Source organism: Tupaia chinensis, unplaced genomic scaffold (assembly GCF_000334495.1).
Source record: "Tupaia chinensis unplaced genomic scaffold, TupChi_1.0 Scaffold000121_1, whole genome shotgun sequence".
Lineage (NCBI taxonomy): Eukaryota > Metazoa > Chordata > Mammalia > Scandentia > Tupaiidae > Tupaia > Tupaia belangeri.
Genome location: NW_006159588.1, coordinates 1,487,999 through 1,510,398, shown reverse-complemented (window position 1 = coordinate 1,510,398; position 22,400 = coordinate 1,487,999). Strand labels below are relative to the sequence as shown.

The window sequence follows — 22,400 nt, the reverse complement described above, 5'->3', positions numbered from 1 at the left end:
CTATTTGTAGGAAAAAAATGGTTTTGTACATGGGATGAAATGAAACAATATAAATTCAAAACTTACAGATAAGGGTTAGTTCTATCGCTCATCTCTTTAAAAAGTTTATATGAATATCCAGTCAAAACCAACAAGAGTATCTCCCTTGAAAGGTTATTTCTATGGCTTTCCAAGTAGACCACAGGACTGCACTCTCTCTTGGAATGTCCTCAGAAGGCTCTTTCAGTGATCATGTAATGGAGTAAGAGTCCTTTCTTTCAAATGGAAGAGGGAAGACAGTGGGACAGAGAAACTATTCAAACTTCATCTTCTTTCCTTGTGGCTTGTGGTCTCCTCTTTCTCCTCTGCCTCCTCGGAAGTCACTTCGCCCTCCAAAGCCTCCTTGGCCTCCTTTGCCTCCACCTCGGCCTCCAAAGCCTCCTTTGCCTCCACCTCGACCCCCGAAGCCACCTTTACCCTTAGGCTTGGCCCAGTCCAAGGTAACTTTGTTTCCATCAATTTGACCATCTTCCATGGCCTCCTTGGCAGCTTTGGCATCTTCTTCACTGTTGAAGTCTACAAAACCAAACCCTTTGGAGGATCCTGTTTCCCGGTCAGTGACTATCGCCTGTGTCCATTTCTACTCTATGTCTTTGTCTCATTTTTTCCAATTCCTAGGTCCTGGCAAGATGGAGGGCTTTCTCTTTCTTGTCCTCTTTCTCTTCCTCACCCAGCAACCCCCTGATCATGATTTAGCTAGACCCAAGCCCTGGGGCGGACGCCGACAGATAAAAAATTATTTTTATAAAAGATTGGACTGTGAAATCTGATAAACCTAGCTTTGTATTCCAACTCTACCATTGTACACTTACATATGCAGGGTCTGCAAGTCCTTTTATTTTACTGGCTAAAATTACCCAAAAACAAAAAAATTACACTAATAGCCAGAAGGATACAATTTCTGAAACAGAGCAAGAACCCCCTAATAAATTTTCTAGGGTTCCTGAAATATAAAGCCCATTTGCATTGTAATGGCCCAGAGTAAGGAGTAAGCCTTCAGACCTTGGTTATGATAATGACCATCATGGACCATGAGTGAGGGCCATTTGACCTCTAAAATTCTCACTTAAAGGAAAGAAAGTTTTCATTTCAATATGTAAGGTGTTTTGTAGACTGGAAACTGCTGGTTGTGAGCTCAGAGACTCCAGGCTGAATGGTTCCAGACACCTGAAGAGGAATTTGATTTTCTAAGGCCTCACCAATCAAGAATGCCCACGAGCTGATCATGCCCTCTTGAACCAATCACTGAACTGATCATGCGCCTGGGACCTCTACCCCTAATTTTGCCCTTAAAAACGCATGTGGGGACCATCTTGGGGAGACTGGTTTTTTTCAGCATGAGCTGCCTGCTCTCCTTGCTTTGTGCTTTGCAATAAAGCTGTACTTTCCTTCATCACACCATGTGCCTATGGCTTGGTTTTATAGCACTTGGGCAAGCGAACCTGATTTGAGTTCGGTAACATTTCCATGAAAAAAATAAAGCAAACTTTAGACCAAAGAAGTTTTAAATATGCATACTGGGGTTTGCACAAAACATTTTGTGAAGTATCTAATGAAAATTTCAGAAATCCCAACAGCAAAAAAATATATTTTCATATTCAGAATTAATATTCAAAATCATCACTTAAAATTGCTAATAGAAAACTGGAAAATGCATCAGAAAACTAGCATATAGATTTGCAAAAGCAAATTGTCTTCCTTTTTGAGTGAGATCAATCATTAACTATGCAGTGAACAATATCATATTCTTATTTATAAAATTACTAAATGCTGAAACATGATCTAAGATTATTCTACTTTGGCAAAAAGGAAAAAAATAGTATTAATTCATCTTCATAGAGAATTAGTTACAGTTGCACATCTGTCCTAGGGAACTAGAAACTTATAGTAGATCAACAGATAAAGCAGACAACATGCTGAAGAAAATTTGAAAATTATAAATAAACATAGCACAAGTTTAATATCTGAATTACAGATTAAAATGCTAACAAAAATACTCAAAGGAGTATCTTGCAAAAGAATGCCCACTGGTAAATGATGAAATTTTAGAAAAACTAAGATATTTTAGTAATAATTAGAAATTCCACAAGACAAGACAAAGATATTCCCATATTCAAAGTTTAAAATACAGGTTGTTTGCAATATAAATAACTTTTCCTCACTAAACACAAACAATTTTATGATATGAGATAATGAAGTCTAGGAACACATATGAAATAGAAATATACAAATCTATCAGTCAATAATTTTAATTTTTTATTTTTTAGTTTGCTATAGGGCACATTCATTCACCAGAGGGAGAGAGAAATCACTCCTCCAGGAGGGATGACCACAACCACAATCCTTTCTCCTACATTCTCCTCTTGGGATTTAGAGCACGCATGTACACACATCCAGTGTGGTTTTCAAGCCTCTGGGTCTAGGACTTGAACAGTACAGTCAGCCATGTGGGATCTCAGCTGCCTTAATCTCCACACTACCTGCTGGCCCAGTCAACAATTTTAGTAATAGTCAAAACATATATCCTACTTTCTATTTGCCAGGCACGTCTTTAAATGTTTTTCATGTGTCTTTTTTTCAGGACATTTTTAAATTTGTCTTAAAGTCATCGAAGCAAAAATCATGATAAAACATTCTGCTTTCCTTCACAATTGCCCAACACACACGAAAAAACTATTTGTAGGGGAAAAATGGTTTTGTACATGGGATAAAGCAAAATAAATTCAAAACTTAGAGATAAGGGTTAGCTCTATCGCTCTTCTCTTCTATCGCTCATCTCTTTAAAAAGTTTATATGAATATCCAGTCAAAACCAACAAGAGTATCTCCCTTGAAAGGTTATTTCTATGGCTTTCCAAGTAGACCACAGGACTGCACTCTCTCTTGGAATGTCCTCAGAAGGCTCTTTCAGTGATCATGTAATGGAGTAAGAGTCCTTTCTTTCAAATGGAAGAGGGAAGACAGTGGGACAGAGAAACTATTCAAACTTCATCTTCTTTCCTTGTGGCTTGTGGTCTCCTCTTTCTCCTCTGCCTCCTCGGAAGTCACTTCGCCCTCCAAAGCCTCCTTGGCCTCCTTTGCCTCCACCTCGGCCTCCAAAGCCTCCTTTGCCTCCACCTCGACCCCCGAAGCCACCTTTACCCTTAGGCTTGGCCCAGTCCAAGGTAACTTTGTTTCCATCAATTTGACCATCTTCCATGGCCTCCTTGGCAGCTTTGGCATCTTCTTCACTGTTGAAGTCTACAAAACCAAACCCTTTGGAGGATCCTGTTTCCCGGTCAGTGACTATTCTTGCATGAACAGAGCCATCAAAAGACTCCTTTAATTTCTCTTTGGTGGTATCCTCAGACAGACCTTTGACAAACAGAGTTTTGGAGGGCCAACTTCTTGCATTAGGTGATCCCCTGGGTCCTTGCAGCTCCAGCCTGATTGCTCTGTCTTCACTTTCCCTTTTATTACAGGAATTTAAAGCTTCTTTAGTGTCTTCAAATGATGCAAATTCTATACACGCGTACCCTTTAAATTTGTCATTTTGGCTCTGAGGCACTTTGATAAAAGTTGCCTTCTCAAACACTTCCTGAAGTGTTTCTTCAGTTGCATTGTAGGAGAGGTTGCTCAAAACCAGAGTTTTTGATTCACCACTCCAAGTGCTATTCTTTCTACCTCTATAGTCTTGATTTTGACCTTTCTCTCCAGTGTAGTATAGAGAAATAGACCGCCCATCAATCTCTGTTCTCTGCTTTTCTTCAACAGTTTTCTCTGCATCAGCTTCTGTCTTAAATTCAATGTAGGCAATCCCTTTACTTCTTCCATCTTTGCTGATTATTCTGATCTCCATAGCATCTTCAAATACTTCTTTTAATTTATCTTGAGTGACTTTTTAGAGGAGATTTTCGGCCAAAAGTGTTCTTGCATCTCGATCTTTCTTACTGTCTTTTCCTTTTGGTTTCTCCAGTTTAATTTCATTGCCAAAGACTTTTAAACTGGTGAGTTCCAAAGCTTTATCTAGATCTCCAGCAGATTCAAAGTCAACATAGCCAAACTTCCTAAATATACCAATTCTGACATCCACGACAGCAAGATCATTTCTAGCAAAAACATCACTAATATCAGTTTTTAATTCAGGAATAGATTTGTTATTATTTAGGTTTCCAAAAAAAAGAGGAAAGGATGTAGTTGGTTCTGTGGCTTCCACCTTCAGTTTCTTGGCCTTAGGAACTGCTTTGTGTTTGGTCATTTTCATCTTTCATTTTCCAGGAACTTCTCTGACAGGCTCTTCCTCATCTTCTTCATCCTCATCGTCTTCATCCTCATCGTTGTCCTCATCTTCCTCCTCAGCATCCTTATCCTCATCATCTTCATCTTCATCTTTAGCCACGGTCTTGGCTTTGACAGGTACAGCTTTTGCAGGAGCTTTCTTTCCTTTGGTTGCTGTGGTCTCTATAGCTTCTTCTTCAGATTCATCTTCCTCATCCTCATCTTCTTCCTCCTCATCATCCTTATCCTCCTCTTCTGAGGCCGGGGTGGCAGCTGCTGCTTTGATCACTGCTGACTCTAATTCATCCTCATCTTCATCCTTGTTCTCATCATCTTCCTCACTGTTATCTTCTTCCTCCTGATCACTGTCTTCCTTCTTGGCATTCTTGCCATTCTTTGCCCCCTCGGCAGCTCCTTTCTTACCAGAAGTTGCTACCAACACTTTGCCCCGTGTGGCTCCCTTCTTGCCAGGTGTTGTGACTGCTTTGGCTGGTGTAACAGTTTTCTTGGGTGGTATGGCAGCTGCCTTTTTGCCTGGGGTGACTGCTGCTTTCTTGGCAGGTAGGGTGACTGTTGCTTTCTTGGCAGGCAGGTGAGGCTGCTGCATCCTTTTATGTTGGAGAAACTACCACATTCTTTGCTGGAGTTGTGGCAGCCTTCTTACCTTTTTTCTGAGGGATGATAACCTCTTCTACACTGCTATCATCTTCATCTTCTGACATTTCCTCATCTTCACTGTCTTCTTCTACCGCCTTTGGTGGAGGAGCCATTTTGGGGGGGGGGTCACCTTGATTTTTACCAGCCTTAGCGAGCTTCACCATGGTGGCAGCTTCCCATGGCAGAGTGTGGCAGGCGGGTGGCACAGATGAGTCTTGAGAAACTCCAGTGACGCAGACAGCGGCCATGAGCACTGAAGATCCCGGAGCACGTACGCTCGGCGGCCAGTTACAGCTCGAGTCTGAGGTGAAGGACCTAAGTGTTTTTGATATGTTTAATAATTTAATGAGGTATATACTTATATTACCGCCACTTTACAGATGAGAAAACAAAAACATAGAGAAATTAAGTAATTTTCCCAAGTCACACAGTTAATAAATGACATAGCTGCTATCTGAATTGAATCTCTGGCTCCAATGTCTATGCTCTCACCACTCAGGCATTTAACTAAAAAATATTAAAAATATGCAAATTCAGCAATACATCATGTTGGTAGAATGCAACCTCAACATAATGTGATGAGAATGGCATTCGACCTTCCGTGGTCATCTTCCTCAAAACCCATAACCCTTATCTATCCACAGAAAAAGCACCTCAAATTGATGGACAATCTACATAATACTTGATCAACACTCTTCAAAATTGCCAAAGTCATTAGATTCCCAAAATATTCAGACAAGAAGACATTTTAAAGCTGAGGTGTGTCCTGGGCTGTTCAGGGAAGCTATGCTCTAAACTTCATCTCCTAGACCTGAACTATTCAGACAAGAAGACATTTTAAAGCTGAGGTGTGTCCTGGGCTGTTCAGGGAAGCTATGCTCTAAACTTCATCTCCTAGACCTGAACTATTCAGACAAGAAGACATTTTAAAGCTGAGGTTTGTCCTGGCCTGTTCAGGGAAGCTATGCTCTAAATTTCATCTCCTAGACTCCCAAAATATTTAGACAATTCAGGTTTTTGCTATAGGGCATGTGTGCTTGCCAGAAAGACAGAAAGAGACGGACAGACAGAAGGCAAGAAATCACCCCCCACCCCACCCCCACCCCAGCGGGGATGGCCATGCCGCCATCCCTTCTCTTCTATTCTCTTCTTGGGATCTTGGGCAAGCACACACATGCACCTGGCATGTGTTTAAGCCACCCGGTCCAGGATTCAAACTGTGGTCAACTACATGGGAGTCCAGTGACATAGTCAATACTACAACTGCTGGTCCCTCTTTTTTAAATTTTAAAACACTTTTTACTTCTTATCCTTTCTCTTATTGATTTCAGAAACCATTAAATCTGTGGTGTGTCCTGCCATGTTCTGAGACCAAGGCGACTTAATCTCTGCTCTAACCTCCATCTTCCAGACTCTAAAACTTAGACATGTAGGGCGACCTCTGTCCTCTCTCTGTCTCTGTCTCTTACTCGCTTTACATTTTTTTCTCGATTTTTGAAAATTTTGAAAACACTTCTAACCTCTTACCTCTCACTTCTCTTACTAATTTCAGAAACCATTACATCTGAGGTGTGTCCTGCCAGATTTAGGGATGAAGGCAACTGAATCTCTGCTCTAAACCCCATATTCCAGACCTCCTAAAGTCAGACTTGTGTTCATGGATATGTATATATCAGCTGCGCTTGCTAGTGGAAATATTTGGATGAATTAAGTTCATTAGCAAATCAATAAAATAGGGGGAAAAGGCATAGAAAGCAACCATGGATACCAGAGAGAGTGTGGGAGGAGGGTGGGACACGGCAGAGCCTGAGAGACAGGGAATCAAAGATGGAAAAAAAAAAGAAAGAAAGAAAGAAAGAATCAAAAGAAAAAAAAAGTATGTAATCAACTAATTTGATTTTTATTTTCTGTTTCCACCCATCCCTTGAGGTGTTTCTTGGTGAGATGTCCAACAGATCAGCAGCCAATGTGAGATTAAACACAGAGGGAACAAAATGAGAGATTTAATTACTCATCCCAGAAAACAAACTCCAAGCAAAGGGGATGGGTTTTATCTTGTTTTTCTTGGAGAAGAAAAATCTAGAATCTAGCCACAAGTATTGAAGGGAAATAAAAACTACATGTAATTTATCCATCTCTTTTTAATCAACAAGGATAAAATTTGTGCCCTGACTCTAACCTAAGGCTTTTTTAAAAGTGAGGCACTAACAGTTCTACAAAGTATTTTCAGCATGAGCCCTGTGGCCTGGTGGGTAAGGGAACCAGAATACCACATGGGCAAGAACATGATTCAAGTCCCTGCCACACCAGCTTGAAGAGCATACCAGTGCATGTGTATGTGTACCCAAAGTCTCAACAGGATGGATAAATGGAGAAGGGACTATAGTGTGACTATACCTCATTGAGGGGTCCTCTCTCGTCCTCTCTGGAAAGTGTACATTCCCTCTGGGAAATTTTTTTTAAGTATTTTATAAAAGAGGTATTTTCATGTTTCCTGTACATTACAGCTACAACTATGCAAAAAAAAAAAGTTTTACATTTTTTTCCAGGCACTATTACTATAGTTTTATTCTATAATATGAGGGTTATTCCAAAAGTTCAAAAGTTTTTTTGTACTAAAACAAACTTTTACTTTAATTCCACTTTTCCACAAGCTTTTTATGGGGGGAAGTGGGGCGATGGGCAGAGATTATAAGGTACATGTGCTTGCTGGAGAGACAGAGAAACAGGAAGCAAGAAATCAGTGCCCCAGTGGGGATTGCCATGCCACACTCCCTTCTCTTCCATATTTTTTCTTGGGATTTTGGGCATGCACATACATGTACCTGACATGTGTATTAAGCCACTGGGTCCAGAATTCTAACTGCAGTGGGAGTCCAGTGATATAACCATTATGCCATCTGCTGGTCGCTCCATGAACTTTTTTTAAGTACCCTCATATATTTGACATTTTGGAAAGTCAACTTTGCCTAATCAAGATGATGGCAGGAAGCTCCTTCTGTTAGCCTAAGGGGGGGAAAAAAAAACTCAAACTAGAATGTCTTAGAAGAAAGAGTACCTAACCAGAAGACACCTGAGAGGTGGATGTCTTAGTATGTTTTCTGCTGCTACAGCAGAATACCACAGACTGGGTAATTTATAAACAATAGAAGTTTATTAGGACCACAGTTCTGGAGGCTACATAGTCTGGCAAGAGCCTCATCCATGGCAGAGAAGCAAGTGAGAAGCAAGTAAGACAGCAATGTAGAGGCCAAATATATCCTTTCATCAGGAGTCCACTCCGGTGATAAATCACTTCCATAATAACGGCATTAATCACATTTTAAAGGGCCCACATCTTTTTTTTTTTTTTTGGAGAGTTTTTTCACTATAAGGCGCATGCGCTTGCCAGACAGACAGAGAGAGACACAGAGACAGAAAGCGAGAAATCACCCCCCAGGGGGGATGGTCACGCCGCAATCCCTTCTCCTCCATTCTCCTCTCGGGATTTTGGGCACGCACGCACACGTGCCCAGTGTGAGTGTTAAGCCACCGGGTCCAGGATGTGAACCGCAGTCGACTACGTGGGAGTCCAACGACATAGCCATTACGCTAACTGCTGGTTCCCAATGGCCCACATCTTAATGCTGCTAAATGGCAATTAACTTTCCAACACAAAAATTTTGTAGAACATATTCAAACCATAGCAGCAGGCAAAGTTAACCAGGAAATGAGCATTCAAGGCTGAAATAGCAACATGGGCAAAGGCCTAGAGATGAGAGAGCATGAATAACTTACAGGTTTCACAACTGTAGTAATTTGGTATGCCAGAAGTAATGGAGTAGAATAGGAAGTGATGAAAAATGAGGCTAGAGGGACCAGCAGTTAGCATAATGGCTATGTCGCTGGACTCCCATGTAGCTGACCACGATTCGTGTCCCGGACCCGGTGGCTTAAAATTCATGCCAGGTGCGTGTGCGTGCGTGCCCAAGATCCCGAGAGGAGAATGGAGGAGAAGGGATTGTGGCGTGGCCATTCCCCCTGGGGGGGGATTGTTTCTCTCTGTCTGTCTGGTGAGTGCACGCGCCCTATAGCAAAAACCTCTAAAAAAAAAAAAATGAGGCTAGAGAAATAATGCCTTAAATATGTTTCAGAAAATATTTCAGGAAGGGAGAAGTCTATTGTGAGCAAATATGGAGTCACCTGTACAAGAAAATATTAATTGTACATGCAGAAAAAGACTTTAGACAGGCCTGAAGCCTGGGGTGTTGCACCAGAGAAATTGACCTTTGAGTCACTCAGTGTATGAGTAAACAACTTTCATTGATGATAGAATGTATATATATGCCATAGAATATTTACTCCATTGAATACTACATAACGGTGAAAATGGATAAACTATAGCAACACCATTGACATGAAGGAATCTTAAAAACAATGGAGAAAATTTGAAATGGACAGTGGCATAGCAGTAAACAATGCAACACTGTTCAAGGCAATCCCACGTGGAAGGGTTTCTGGTTTAAGTCTGGAGACCTCCATGAGTATGCTGGGCATATGCTTACCCATGATACAAGAGTGGCCAAAGGCTTAAGGTAGATTGCAGCATCAGGACCCTGCTGGGGGTACTCTCTCCTCTTTCTCTCTCAGAATAAATAAGCTTTAAAAAATAGGCAAGTCACAGAAGAATACATAAGATATAATTCTATTCATATAATGTTAAAAAACAGACAAAACTAAGTACTTTATTTACTGATACATACATAGGTGGTAAAATCTTAAAAAGAAAAAAGAGATGAGTACTCCAAAATTTGGAGTAAAGGTGAACTGGAGGAAAGAAAAGAGAATAAGAATATAAAGAGAACTTCAAAAACATTGGAAAAGTATTATTTTTTTATTTTTATTTTTGGAGAAGTTTTCGCTATAGGGCGCATGCGCTCGCCAGACAGACAGAGAGAGACATAGAGACAGAAAGCGAGAAATCACCCCCCAGGGGGGATGGTCACGCCGCAATCCCTTCTCCTCCATTCTCCTCTCGGGATCTTGGGCATGCACGCACACGCGCCCAGCGTGAGATTTAAGCCACCAGGTCCGAGACGCGAACGGCGGTCGACTACGTGGGAGTCCAGCGACATAGCCATTACGCTAAGTGCTGGTTCCCACATTGGAAAAGTATTATTTTTTAGTTGAGTGGTGGGCATTATTGTTCACTTACAATATTCAAAGCTACAAGCATTTAAATACTTTTGTACACATGATATGTTTCACAATTTTTTTTAAAAAGGTAAGGAAAAAATGAGCTTTATTTAAAAAGAAAAACAATCTAACCAACTCTAAGTTTACAGATTAACATCCCAAGTTTGCCACTTAATAACTGTGATCTCAGACAATTACACTCTCTGTATCTTGGTTTTCTGATCTGCAAAAAATGGAGAAACTGAACTTCACAGAAGTGAACAGTATTTTTAATACCTACCTCTCAAGAATATTATGAAGAGTAAATGAAATAACATATACAAAAGTACTTAGAACAATTTCTGGCACACAATAAGTAGTCAATAAACATTAAATGTCTCTATTGCAAATATTTAATAAATACTAATTTCCTTTCTATCTCTTCTCTTAGAGAGGGAAGAGGAACCAGTGAAAATGAAGTCCCATTCTAAATTCCTGTAGCAGAATTGGGACCAGCAGTTAGCGTAATGGCTATGTCGCTGGACTCCCACGTAGTCAACTGCAGTTCGAGTCCCGGACCCGGCGGCTTAAACTCACGCTGGGTACATGTGCATGCATGCCCAAGATCCTGAGAGGAGAATGGAGGAGAAGGGATTGCAGCGTGGCCATCCCCCCTGGGGAGTGATTTCTCACTTTCTGTCTCTCTCTGTCTGTCTGGCAAGCGCACGTACCCTATAGCAAAAGCCTCTCCAAAAAAATTAAAAAAAGAAAAAGAAAAAGATTTTGGGCATGCACACAGACACACACACACACACACCCATACCTGGTATATTTTCTTTTCTTTTTTATTTTTAGAGAGATTTTTGCTATTGGGCATGTGTGCTCACCAGAAAGAGACAGAAAGCAAGAAATCACCATGCCAAAATCCCTTCTCCTCCATTCTTCTCTTGAGATTTTGGGCATGCACGCACACACACACACACACACACACACACACAGAGTGAGTTTTAAAACACCAGATCCAGGACTCAAACTGTGGTCAACTATGCAGAAGTCCAGCGATGTAACCTTTACGCCATCTGCTGGTCCCTGGTATGTCTTTCAAGACACTGGGTCTGGTACTTGAACCATGCAGTCACCCACATGAGATCAAGCTGCCTTAACCATCACACCACTGGCTGGTCCATAATGTCATTCTTTTACAATCTCCTGCACCCTTTAAAGACATTTTGTGAATTTCTAGATCATGGACTAGAGAAACATGCCAAGTCCTCAGTTTCTTGACAAAGGACAGATGAACTACACCTACTAGTATGTAACTAACCAAATTTTTTTGGTTCATATACCAGCTTTGGCCACTTTCTTCTCTTAGATGACTCTCCACTATTGCCCCTAAGACTTATTTTCCAGGATTTTATCCTTCTCAGACATGTAAACAGAAGACAGAGGTCAAAATTTCTGGTAAGCGAGGACTGCTCCTACCACTTTCTCCATCCAAATAGAAAAAAGAATGACAACTCCTTATGTAGAAAATATCCCTTAAATGTCTATCCATATTCAAAAGCCAAAGTGTATGGACTTCTCCACTTTTCATCTGCAGTATTTAAAACACAGTTTCCAGTTCAGAGTCTGGAAGAATTCCTGGAACCATTAGTGTTTCTGCAAGCATTGAAGGAGAATTCCAATTTCTAGAACAACATACAGTGTTTAGGGAGTCTTTGCTATTCTATGTACATTCTTATATACACAATCTTCATGTTTCCTTTTTTAATCTATGGGAGTCCCTACATATTTTGAATATCGTTCATCCCCTTTCCATCCCATCATCTCCTATCATTCCTCTTCTTCTACCTCCAAGATCTATAAAAAAATTCATCATTGAAAGCTCAGTCTTCCTTTATATATCAATTTGTGCAAATGAGCCTTCTGGGCAATGGTATAGGGTTCTTCAGACACAATTAGACTATGAATCTCAATTTGACTCCCCTTCCACAATTATGTACACCAACAAAGAGAATAAGTTAGTCAAAAGCTATCATGTCAGAGCCAGCAGATGGCATGGTGGTTAGGGGCACTGGACTCCCACATGGCCGACTACAATTCAAGTCCCGGACCTGGTGGCTTGCTTTCTCACTTTCTCTCTCTCTCTTTCTCTCCCTCTCTTTCTCTCTCTCTCTCTTTCTCTCCCTCTCTTTCTCTCTCTCTCTCTTTCTCTCCCTCTCTTTCTCTCTCTCTCTCTTTCTCTCCCTCTCTTTCTCTCTCTCTCTCTTTCTCTCCCTCTCTTTCTCTCTCTCTCTCTTTCTCTCCCTCTCTTTCTCTCTCTCTCTCTTTCTCTCCCTCTCTTTCTCTCTCTCTCTCTTTCTCTCCCTCTCTTTCTCTCTCTCTCTCTTTCTCTCCCTCTCTTTCTCTCTCTCTCTCTTTCTCTCCCTCTCTTTCTCTCTCTCTCTCTTTCTCTCCCTCTCTTTCTCTCTCTCTCTCTTTCTCTCCCTCTCTTTCTCTCTCTCTCTCTTTCTCTCCCTCTCTTTCTCTCTCTCTCTCTTTCTCTCCCTCTCTTTCTCTCTCTCTCTCTTTCTCTCCCTCTCTTTCTCTCTCTCTCTCTTTCTCTCCCTCTCTTTCTCTCTCTCTCTCTTTCTCTCCCTCTCTTTCTCTCTCTCTCTCTTTCTCTCCCTCTCTTTCTCTCTCTCTCTCTTTCTCTCCCTCTCTTTCTCTCTCTCTCTCTTTCTCTCCCTCTCTTTCTCTCTCTCTCTCTTTCTCTCCCTCTCTTTCTCTCTCTCTCTCTTTCTCTCCCTCTCTTTCTCTCTCTCTCTCTTTCTCTCCCTCTCTTTCTCTCTCTCTCTCTTTCTCTCCCTCTCTTTCTCTCTCTCTCTCTTTCTCTCCCTCTCTTTCTCTCTCTCTCTCTTTCTCTCCCTCTCTTTCTCTCTCTCTCTCTTTCTCTCCCTCTCTTTCTCTCTCTCTCTCTTTCTCTCCCTCTCTTTCTCTCTCTCTCTCTTTCTCTCCCTCTCTTTCTCTCTCTCTCTCTCTCACTCTCTCTTACTCTGGTCAAATTAAGATAAATACATGATAAAGTTAAATCAAATAATTCTTTTAAAAAAAAGCTATATCAATTTAGCATGGTGATAGTACATCTAGACTTCAGAAAGAAAAATTCTATCATATACTATACCTAAGTTTTGTTTTGTTTTAAGATTTTTGTCTTAGAGCATATGTGCTTGCTGAAGTCAAGGAAAGTAAGAAATCACCCCCAAAGAGGATGACCATACCCACAGTCTCTGCTCCGTTCTTCTCTCAGGATTTTGGCCATGCAGTGCACATACACATACCTGCCGTGTTTTCAAACCACAGAGTCCAGTACTCAAATTGTCATTCGTCATACAGGAATCCAGCACCTTAACCATGCCATCTGCTGGCCCCATACCTAAGCACCTTAACCATGCCATCTGCTGGCCCCAAACCTAAGTTTTTTTGGTTTTTTTTTTGGTTTTTTTTTGAGAGATTTTTGCTATAGGACATATGCACTTGCCAAAGAGACTAAGAGAGGCACAGTGAGAGGGAGAGTGAGAGAGAGTATATCCGGGGGGATAGCCATGCTGCAATCCTTTCTCTTCCATTCTTCTCTTGGGATTTTGGGCACACATGCACATGCACCTGGTGTGAGTTTCAAGCCAACAGGTCCAGGACTTGAATGGTGGTCAGCCATGTGGGAGTCCAGCCATGTGGACACCCTAACCACCACACTGCCTGCTGGCCCCTATCTAAGTATTTTTTAAAATCTAATTAGTCCAAGCCTGTGACATGGTGGTTAAGACAGCTGGATTCCATATGATAGACTGAGAAATTTGAGTCCCAGACACTGCTTTCTCTGCAACCATGTCTGACAACCATGGCTGAGATAAAAAATTTGATAAGTCAAAATTGAAGAAGACAGAAACACAAGAGAAAAAGCTATTACCTTCCAAGGAAACAATCAGGTAGGAGAAGTAAGCAGGTGAATCGTAATGGGGCATGTGCCACCAATATGCACTGTACATCCCACAAGTATTACCTTCTTATTTTGCTTGTTTTAGTGGTTTAACTTCATAAGATGCAAAAAGGTTGAGTCACATTTAAATGACTGTGCTGCCCCTTTCACATCAAAGAATTGAAAACTACAGAAAGTGCCCCTGCCTCTCTTATCTGCCTGTGGCTGGGCAGGGAAGGAAAAGAACTCGCGTGTTGACGAAGGAAGAAGTGGGGTGGGATGACAGTAAAATATAGAGTAAAAACCAAGTTGATCCACAATGTCCTGCAGGCTGCAAAATACAGCTTAGATTAGAGTGCCATTTTTTTGTTTTTCAAATTATTTTAATTCTCAGAATGCATAATCTTTATTAAAATAGTTTTTACATTCTAAAAAAAAAAATTTTTAAAGCTAATTAGTCCAAGTAGGAAGGCTGCTGAAAGGAAATGTCATCTTGGTCCTAAATAAGGATCAACTTAACCACTGAAATATGAAGACTGATAGCAATAATGCTTGCAACTGTACACTGAAGCCAGTATTCCTGTTCATGCTGGATAGACTTTGTAAGGAGGTGACTTACTACAAATATTATTGATGAAGCTAAGCTATGACATGAGATAAGGAAAATAACTTAAAAAATGAAATCAAATATAATATTCTGGCTTTCTGCCAGAAAACCCCAACCAGCAAATGTTTTTTCCTACTTTTGAAACATTCTGACTGGATTAGGATTTCAACTATATGCCTTATTTTCAGGCTCATTTAAATATTTAAGCATTTTCCTGGTATTTAACTAAAATAAACAAAATAGTAGTAATTTTGTAACAATAGAAATAAAGCTTAGAAAACTCACTATGGTTAAACCTAGCAGCGCAAGTGACCAGACTGCAGCGTCAGTTGTCAGCTTTTAGAAGCACTTTGAATCTCCAATGCAAATTATTTTACCAGGCAGTATAGTAATAAAGTTGGTAACTTAAAAATCAAAGAAGTCAAACAGTTAAACCTGCTGGCACTAGTACAAGTACCTCATCATTTCCAAATTTGAGTATCAGTCACTACGATCTCACTTGTTTTATTACTAAACAACCTAGACTTAGCAGAGGGTATGCCTTTGTTTTTATATTCAAGTTTTAAGGATTTATTTATGAAACATAACAGATACAAGCTTCTAAACATAAGTAGAAAAATGTCATTTTATTATACAACTTATCTTTACAAATTACTGGTATAAATCCGTCATCCTTCAAAATTTGTTCTTTAGTAAAAATGGGCTGATGATATCTTCCTTGAAAACAAAGGATAGCAAACCATTATGGAATTACAAATAATTTTCAAGTTCTTCATATGTTCCAAATCAAATATCTTGGCTGTCTTTAGGGTCTAAACAAATTATCATCAAAAAGCTTTCATTTTCAAATGAACAGATTTTTGTTGTTGTTTTTGTTTTTGTTTTTTGCTATAGGGCACATGCACTCGCCAGAAAGACAAAGAGAGACAGAGAGACAGAAAGCAAGAAATCACTCCCCAGGGGAGATGGTCACACTGCAATCTCTTCTCCTCCATTTTCCTCTCAGGATCTTGGGCACACATGCACATGCACCCGGTGTGAGTTTAAGCTACCAGGTCCGGGATTCGAACCGTGGTCAACTACATGGGAGTCCAGCGACATAGCCATTATGCTAACTGCTGGTCCCCAGATGAACAGTTTAATGAGCCTTTCTATGTAATATAAATTATTTTATCATCTAGAGATGTGAAATTCTAAAACTATAGGGTGATAATCTGGTATTTTACATCTTAAAAGGATAGCTTAAACACAATTGGTTAGAACCATTATAAATTAAATGAAATTCATTTGGTGGGTCTGTGTTTTGAAAATACAAATATTGTATTGTATGTGATTGTGCACAAGCCTAATAAAATTGATTGTTCCATTATACTACTTATTTTTCTAGGTTAACTCAGGCATTCAGAATATTGCCAACGAGAAATCCCTTTCCAGAGACCTTGTCTTGATTTGGGATCTGGAAACTGAGTCTCTGAAAGTGGTCAGCTCAGTTTTGCTATGAAGGAAAACCATTACTCAATAAAAAGGAATCAAAGCTTAACAAAGAATTTTATATTTTTAATTGAAGAACAAATGAGCATATAAAGAAGGGAACAGGGGGACTAGTAGAAGGTGTAATAGTTTTGTCCCTTGATTCCCATGTAGTCAAGTTTGAGTCTCGGACCTGGTGACTTGAACTCATGCCAAGCATGTGAGCCTGTATGCCCAAGATCCTGAGAAGAAAATGGAGAAGGAATTGCAGCGTGGTCATACCCTGGGGGGTGATTTCTTGTTTTCTGTCCCTCTGTTTCTCCAGTGAGCGCACACTCCCTGTAGGAAAAATCTCTTAAAAAAAAAAAAAAAAAAGAAGAAGAAAAAGGAAACAGGAAGAAATATTGGTGGCAAAAATAATCCAGAGAGGGAAGATTAAGTCCAAGTTCAAATCTAGTGATTTGGAATGTCAATTCTGAATTGAAAACATGTGTTCCAGGCCAGTAGGTGACATGCAGGTTAGGATAGCTGGAACTTATATGGCCAACAGCATGGTTCAAGTCCCAGATCCAGTGGCTTACATGCATGCCCAAAATCCCAAAAGAAAAATGGAGGAAAAGTGATTGATTGTGACATGGTCATCCCTGCTTGGGGGTGATTTCTCATTTCCTCTCTTTCTCTCTCTCTCTCTCTCTCTCTCTCTCTCACACACACACACACACACCTATAGCAAATAAACAAACAAAAATATGCAATCCATGTAATTTAGTGTAAGACAGGGATTTCCTTTAAAAAAAATCCATTTCTTCCATGAGCAAGAGATACAGAGAAAGAGAGACAGAGAGACAGTACCTACAAAAGTGTTTTGATGTCATGATCCCCAGCTCCATCCAGTCCCAAATCACGGGCACTCACGGGGGGGGGGGGGGGGGTCCTCTAGATGCAAATCCATTTTACTGTTATACCACCTTCAATCCCAATTCAGGGATTTCTTTGTCCTCCATTCTCCAATTGTTTGTTTGTTTTTAAGGAGAGATTTTTGGAGTAATGGTGTAATGGTTACATTGTTGGACTCCCACATAGTAAAGCATGGTTTAAATCCTCAACCCGGTGGCTTAAAACTCAAGCCAGGCATGTGTGTGTGCAAGCCCAAAATCCCAAAAGGAAAATGGAGGAAAAGGGATTGCAGTATAGCCATCCCCTGGGGGGTGGGAGTGGGGGAGAGGTGGTGATTTCTTGCTTTCTGTCTCTCTCTCTCTCTCTCTGTCTCTCTGGTGAGTACACACACCCAAGGGGAGGGGGGGACTCTCTAAAAATCAGAGAGAGAGAGATTTTTGCTATAGGGTGTGTATGCTTGCCAGAGACAAAGAGAGAGGCAGAGAGAGAAAAAGTGAGAAATAACCGCCCTGGGGGTGGATGGCTATGCCACAATCTTTTCTCCTCCATTCTTCTCTTGGGATTTTGGGCACGCACACACATGCACCCGGGGCGAGTTTTAAGCCCCGGGTCCAGGACTCGAACGGCAGTCAACTACATGGGAGTCCAGCAACATAGCCATTACACTAACTGCTGGTCCCTGGAACAAATGGTTTAAAGACAGGCTTGCTGCTCTTTTCAGACCTTCATACATACAGCCAAATCCCCACCAGCCTTCATGGTTCCAAGAATAGTCTTCATTTTTAAGACAATAAGAAACTACTAAATTATGTAGAGGGGTTATTGAATATAAACCTAAAGAAGGGTTTATAACCCTATAACCTAAACTTCAACAGTTGGTTTAGATGCACAGCCTCATGCTTCATTATAGCCAGATAGGTATAACAATAACGAGTTACTGAAATTTCCTTTGGATTATATTATGTTCCACAAAATCATGCTTACAAAAACTACAAGAATATCCAACAAAATCACTAGAATCTAAGATTTGCTCAGGGATTTCCCCCAGAGAATGGACAGTCAGCCAGTGAGCTAACTGGTACCTGATCATGTGCCCTCACTGTATTGGCAACTTGATTACTCCACCGTATAAGTTACAGCTAGAACTGGGCAATGTGGGTGGGCTCACATTCTGATCCTATTTAACTAGAGAGATAATTATCTATAAATATCTACTTTACTATGCAGACCACCCCTCACAACTGGCATCCATGAATATGAATGCAAAGAAAGCAGACAGGCTTTTCAGAAATGTCAATGGATACAGAGAAAAAAATCCAGACAATGCAACTGAAATATGGAACACCTACGCTCTATTTGCATATGTCTTATCCCTTTCCCCCTAAATTCTCAAAGCACAAAGCACAATAGTCTTTCTTTCATTAAGTTTAAATTAAATTAAAAAAAAAACTACTATTATAGGACCAACCAGTGGCTTGGGGGTTAAGGCAACTGGATCCCACATAGTGGACTGCAGGGTTCAAGTCTGGATCTGTGTCTTCAAAAACATGCTGAGCAGATATGCATTCATGCCCCAAATCCTGAACTGAGGCAGAAATGGAGATGCAACTGTGGTGTGGCTATCTCCCATGGAGGGGGAAGTTTCTCGCTTTCTCTTTTTCTCTCTCTCCCCAGCAAGTATATGTTCACTCTAGCAAATTAAAACAAAACAAAAAACTATTATGAATTTATTCATTCTTCCCTGCTTCCCCTCCAAAAAATAATCATTATGACAGCACACACCCACTCTCTGAATTCTGCTACTCCAGATCTCTATCATTGTTGATATGTCACTGGATCATCTTGGTCACTGGACCGAGGGTTCTTTGAATTCACTTTACCAGTGGTTCTGGGAGTTTCTCAGGCCCCTCTGGTAACTTGGAATGAAAAGACCAGGAAGTGAACACGTGCAGGCCTTCCAAACTCCTCGCCCCACACTGGAGCAGTTTTTAAATGTAAGTACTAGGCTTTTTCATAAATTTCCGTTTGCTAGGCCAGCCAGCGATGTTGTAGTTAAGGCAGCTGGATCCCACACAGCCCACTACACTGGAATCCGCTGGCTTGGGAAACATGGTGGTCACCTGTGCCTGTCTGCCAAGATCTCAGGAGAAACAAAGGAGGAGGGATTGTGACAACCATTCCCCGCCAGGATGCTTTGTCACTGTTCCTCTCCCTTTCTTTCTCCCTCTCTCTCCAGTGAGCTCACAGCCATCTGGAATTTTAAAAAAGAAAAAAATGTTAGCACGAAAATTCCATTGATATTCAAAGGTTTGAAAGCCACTGATGCGGTAGAAAGAAGTGCTAAACGACTTTGAAGGACAGGACTTGTCACCTATTTCGGCAAGAGAAAAAACCCTCCCCCTGTGATAATAATCGCAGCATTGCTTACCTCACAAGGTCTCTGTGAGGCCAAAGCACAACCAAGAGTGCAGGCAGAGCCTCAGCTGAGCAGGTGTTCTTCCATCTCAAGCAGCCAGAAGTCCGGCCTCCACGGGACCCGACTTCCCACTACCACCACCACGGGAAGTGGACCCCGCTCCACTTGCCGAGACATCAACTCACCCACCCGGGTGTCCATTCTACTAGATAAGATATGAATCTACCCCACCGAGAGGCCGACAGTACTGGCCAAGAGTCTGAGCCCACTGGCCTAGATTTCGACTCTGCTGCCCAAGATGATTTCTACACCAGCCAAGAACTCAACTCTCTCTACCAAGAGCTGGACCTGAACTCTCTTAATGAAGATCTTCTTTCCCTGTCCATACCATATGCCATGACAGGGACCTCTGTGGTCACATATGAATCCCACCTGTCCTCTGAACCAGAGAATTTGACAGAGACCGAACATTTGGAGTTCAAATCCGAGCTTACTAAATTGGAGGTAGAAATCGTAACCTTACGCCGAGCTCTAGCAGCCAAAGAGAGACACTACTGGGAGCTCAAGAGAAAGTCAGACCCCACTGCCTTGGAGGGGTTTAGACAGAATCTGTCCAAGAGCTGGCATGATGTTCAGGTCTCCAACGCCTACATGAAACAGAAAACATCAGCTGCCCTGTCCACCATGGGCTCTGCTATCTGCAGGAAGCTTGGAGATGTGAAGAAGTCAACCACTTTCAAGTCCTTTGAAGGTTTGATGGGGACAATCAAGTCCAGAGTCACAGGTGGCCGAGAGCTCGGCAGCGACAGCCTCCCATCTTTGGCAGAGAGTGGAGACGATCCACCCCCAGTTTTAGCAAGTGGGTATGACCCAGTTCCAGTTCCAGGGAGTGGAAATGATCCGCTTCCCATTCTGGGGAGTCAGGATGATGGGCTTCTCTTTCTGGAACCAGAATGAGCCCCATTTGTAAACTTACCTGGCCTCCAAACCAGTGCAAGAACCCTCTTCACTCATCACATCTGCAACAGTGCCCAACAAAAACAAGCAAACAAAGCACCATGGTAAAGTTAATCAACAAAATGGACAGAGTTCTGTTTTGAGGAAAGTAATGCCTATTTGTGCATAGATATTTGCTGTTACTGAATGAGATAGAGGACTCAACATTTTCTACCTAGTTATTTTACACTACAGTTTATAGATTAAATGTATCACTATGCTAGCTTTCCTGGGTTTACATTTAAAGGACAGGTGTGTGCTTCCAGAGGAGTCTTAGACAAAGCCAAACTCTCTTTTGGAAAACTAGTCTATAAGAAGACCAAAGTAGATTTCTGTTTAGGATTGGGGAAAAGTATGAAAAAAAAATCCAGTTTTATCACCTTCTCATTTCCTTCCTTCCCTGAATCTCAGAAGAGATACAATCACTTTGCAAGCTCCACCTGGCCTATAACTTTTATTTTTAAAAGATAATCAAGAAAACTGTCCATCTTCTCTGAGACTCCCAGAAGGAGGAACATAATATTAGTAATAGACTAATTGTAATTAATACTATTTATAATATAAAATTTTTAAAGCCCCAATTAAACACAGCAATTTAACATAAATTTAGGAGATTGATACTATTTTATACTCAAGTCGAAACTGCAACTTTATTTTGTCTTGTCTTTGTAATTTATGTATGGAAGTAAGTGTTTTAGAGTTTAACCCCTGTGGTAGCATGTCTCTGCCACCGCAACTTATCACTTAGTAAGAAGAAAATTCCTTTTCTGTTCTGTAGGTAACTACCACCTGGTCCTGAGGGGCTGAAGGGAAACTGTATAGCCAAATTAAAGAAAGGTACACCCTGTCTTAAGCAACATTTAAAAGAGAATGCCTATTTCCTGTAATGCTGTCTATTATGCCTTTGAATGGACCTAAGTGATTATATATCACTGTTCTGTTCTGCTAATTCTATCCTTGTTTTTAGTTAACCCCGCCTGAGAAGGAAGCATTCAACATTCTGAAGCTGTCAGCACAGGAGGAACCTATAGGAACCTAGTTTGAATTTGCTCAAACATTCAGATACTCAGTTTTCACAGGAGCACTGATACCTTTTTGGATTTTGTTATGGGTTTTTTGTTGTTTTCTTTTTCCATTATCAAAATGCCAAGGTCTGGCAACTTCTTTCATCCCTCCAGTCACACTGCATGGGTTAGAAGTTTGTGTCTGACTAGCTCTCAGCAGAGTTTAGGAACTTTTTTTGCCTGGGTATATTTCAATAACCTCTCACTGTTTAAAGGTAGTCCCTCCAGCCTAAGAAGGTGATCCTTTTTGGTTGAGTTTTGAATGTGCCCCCTATATTCCTTTGCTTTTCCTACAAATGAAACTAAATATCACTATAAATGCAAAAGTACTTGGTAAACAGTAATGTTATTATAACTCAACTCTGCACAGATTTCCGAAGATGAAGTTTTGCTTGGATTAAAACAAGATGTTCAGCTGTTTACATGTTTGTTTTTTAATTTGTTGTGCTTATGGTTTTCTATGCTGGGGAACAAAAGATGCATCTACAGCATGTACAAAGCAAAAGTAGCTCAACAGGCAAAGACTTTAACCTTATATTTCAGAAAGGCTTATGTTAGGGATAGTCTAGACTGAGATCATGGGCCAAACCCAAAATATATTCTATTTTATTTAATAATTTGTACAAATGCAGTAGCAGTTTCTCCAATAAATTTGCAATTCAATTAGAGCAATAAAGTACATATCTGTTTTGGTTGATCATTACAGCCACTCCTCACTTAACAAACAACCTATTTAACAACTACTTCGTCTTAACAACCAGTTCTCTGACTCAATGAATCCCCTTTCTCAGTCTATGTTAGTCTCAGGAATCCCCTTTCTCAGCCTGTCTCATTCCACAGTCAGTTCATATTCACTACACAAAGTGTTCACAATCAGGCAAGACTG

The 22,400-nt window shown here is 40.9% G+C and overlaps 2 protein-coding genes across 2 annotated transcripts; one reads left to right on the top strand and one right to left on the bottom strand.

Moving 5' to 3' along the window:
- Window positions 1-292: 292 nt before the first annotated feature.
- On the bottom strand, window positions 293-5,116 carry LOC102492365 (nucleolin-like). The gene is given in 3 exon segments (XM_014586261.1): window positions 293-387; window positions 3,087-4,880; window positions 4,912-5,116. Coding segments are annotated over 3 exon segments (2,094 nt in total).
- Window positions 5,117-19,492: 14,376 nt separating this feature from the next.
- TPD52L3 (TPD52 like 3) lies at window positions 19,493-20,542 on the top strand. Its single transcript, XM_027770295.1, has one exon. It carries the CDS (start codon window positions 19,671-19,673, stop codon window positions 20,409-20,411), a length of 741 nt encoding a protein of 246 aa, XP_027626096.1. The 5' UTR covers window positions 19,493-19,670; the 3' UTR covers window positions 20,412-20,542.
- Window positions 20,543-22,400: the final 1,858 nt, after the last annotated feature.

Excerpts from the sequence above, each read along its gene's own strand:
- TPD52L3 (XM_027770295.1), top strand. The coding sequence starts at position 19,671 with ATGAATCTACCCCACCGAGAGGCCGACAGTACTGGCCAAGAGTCTGAG.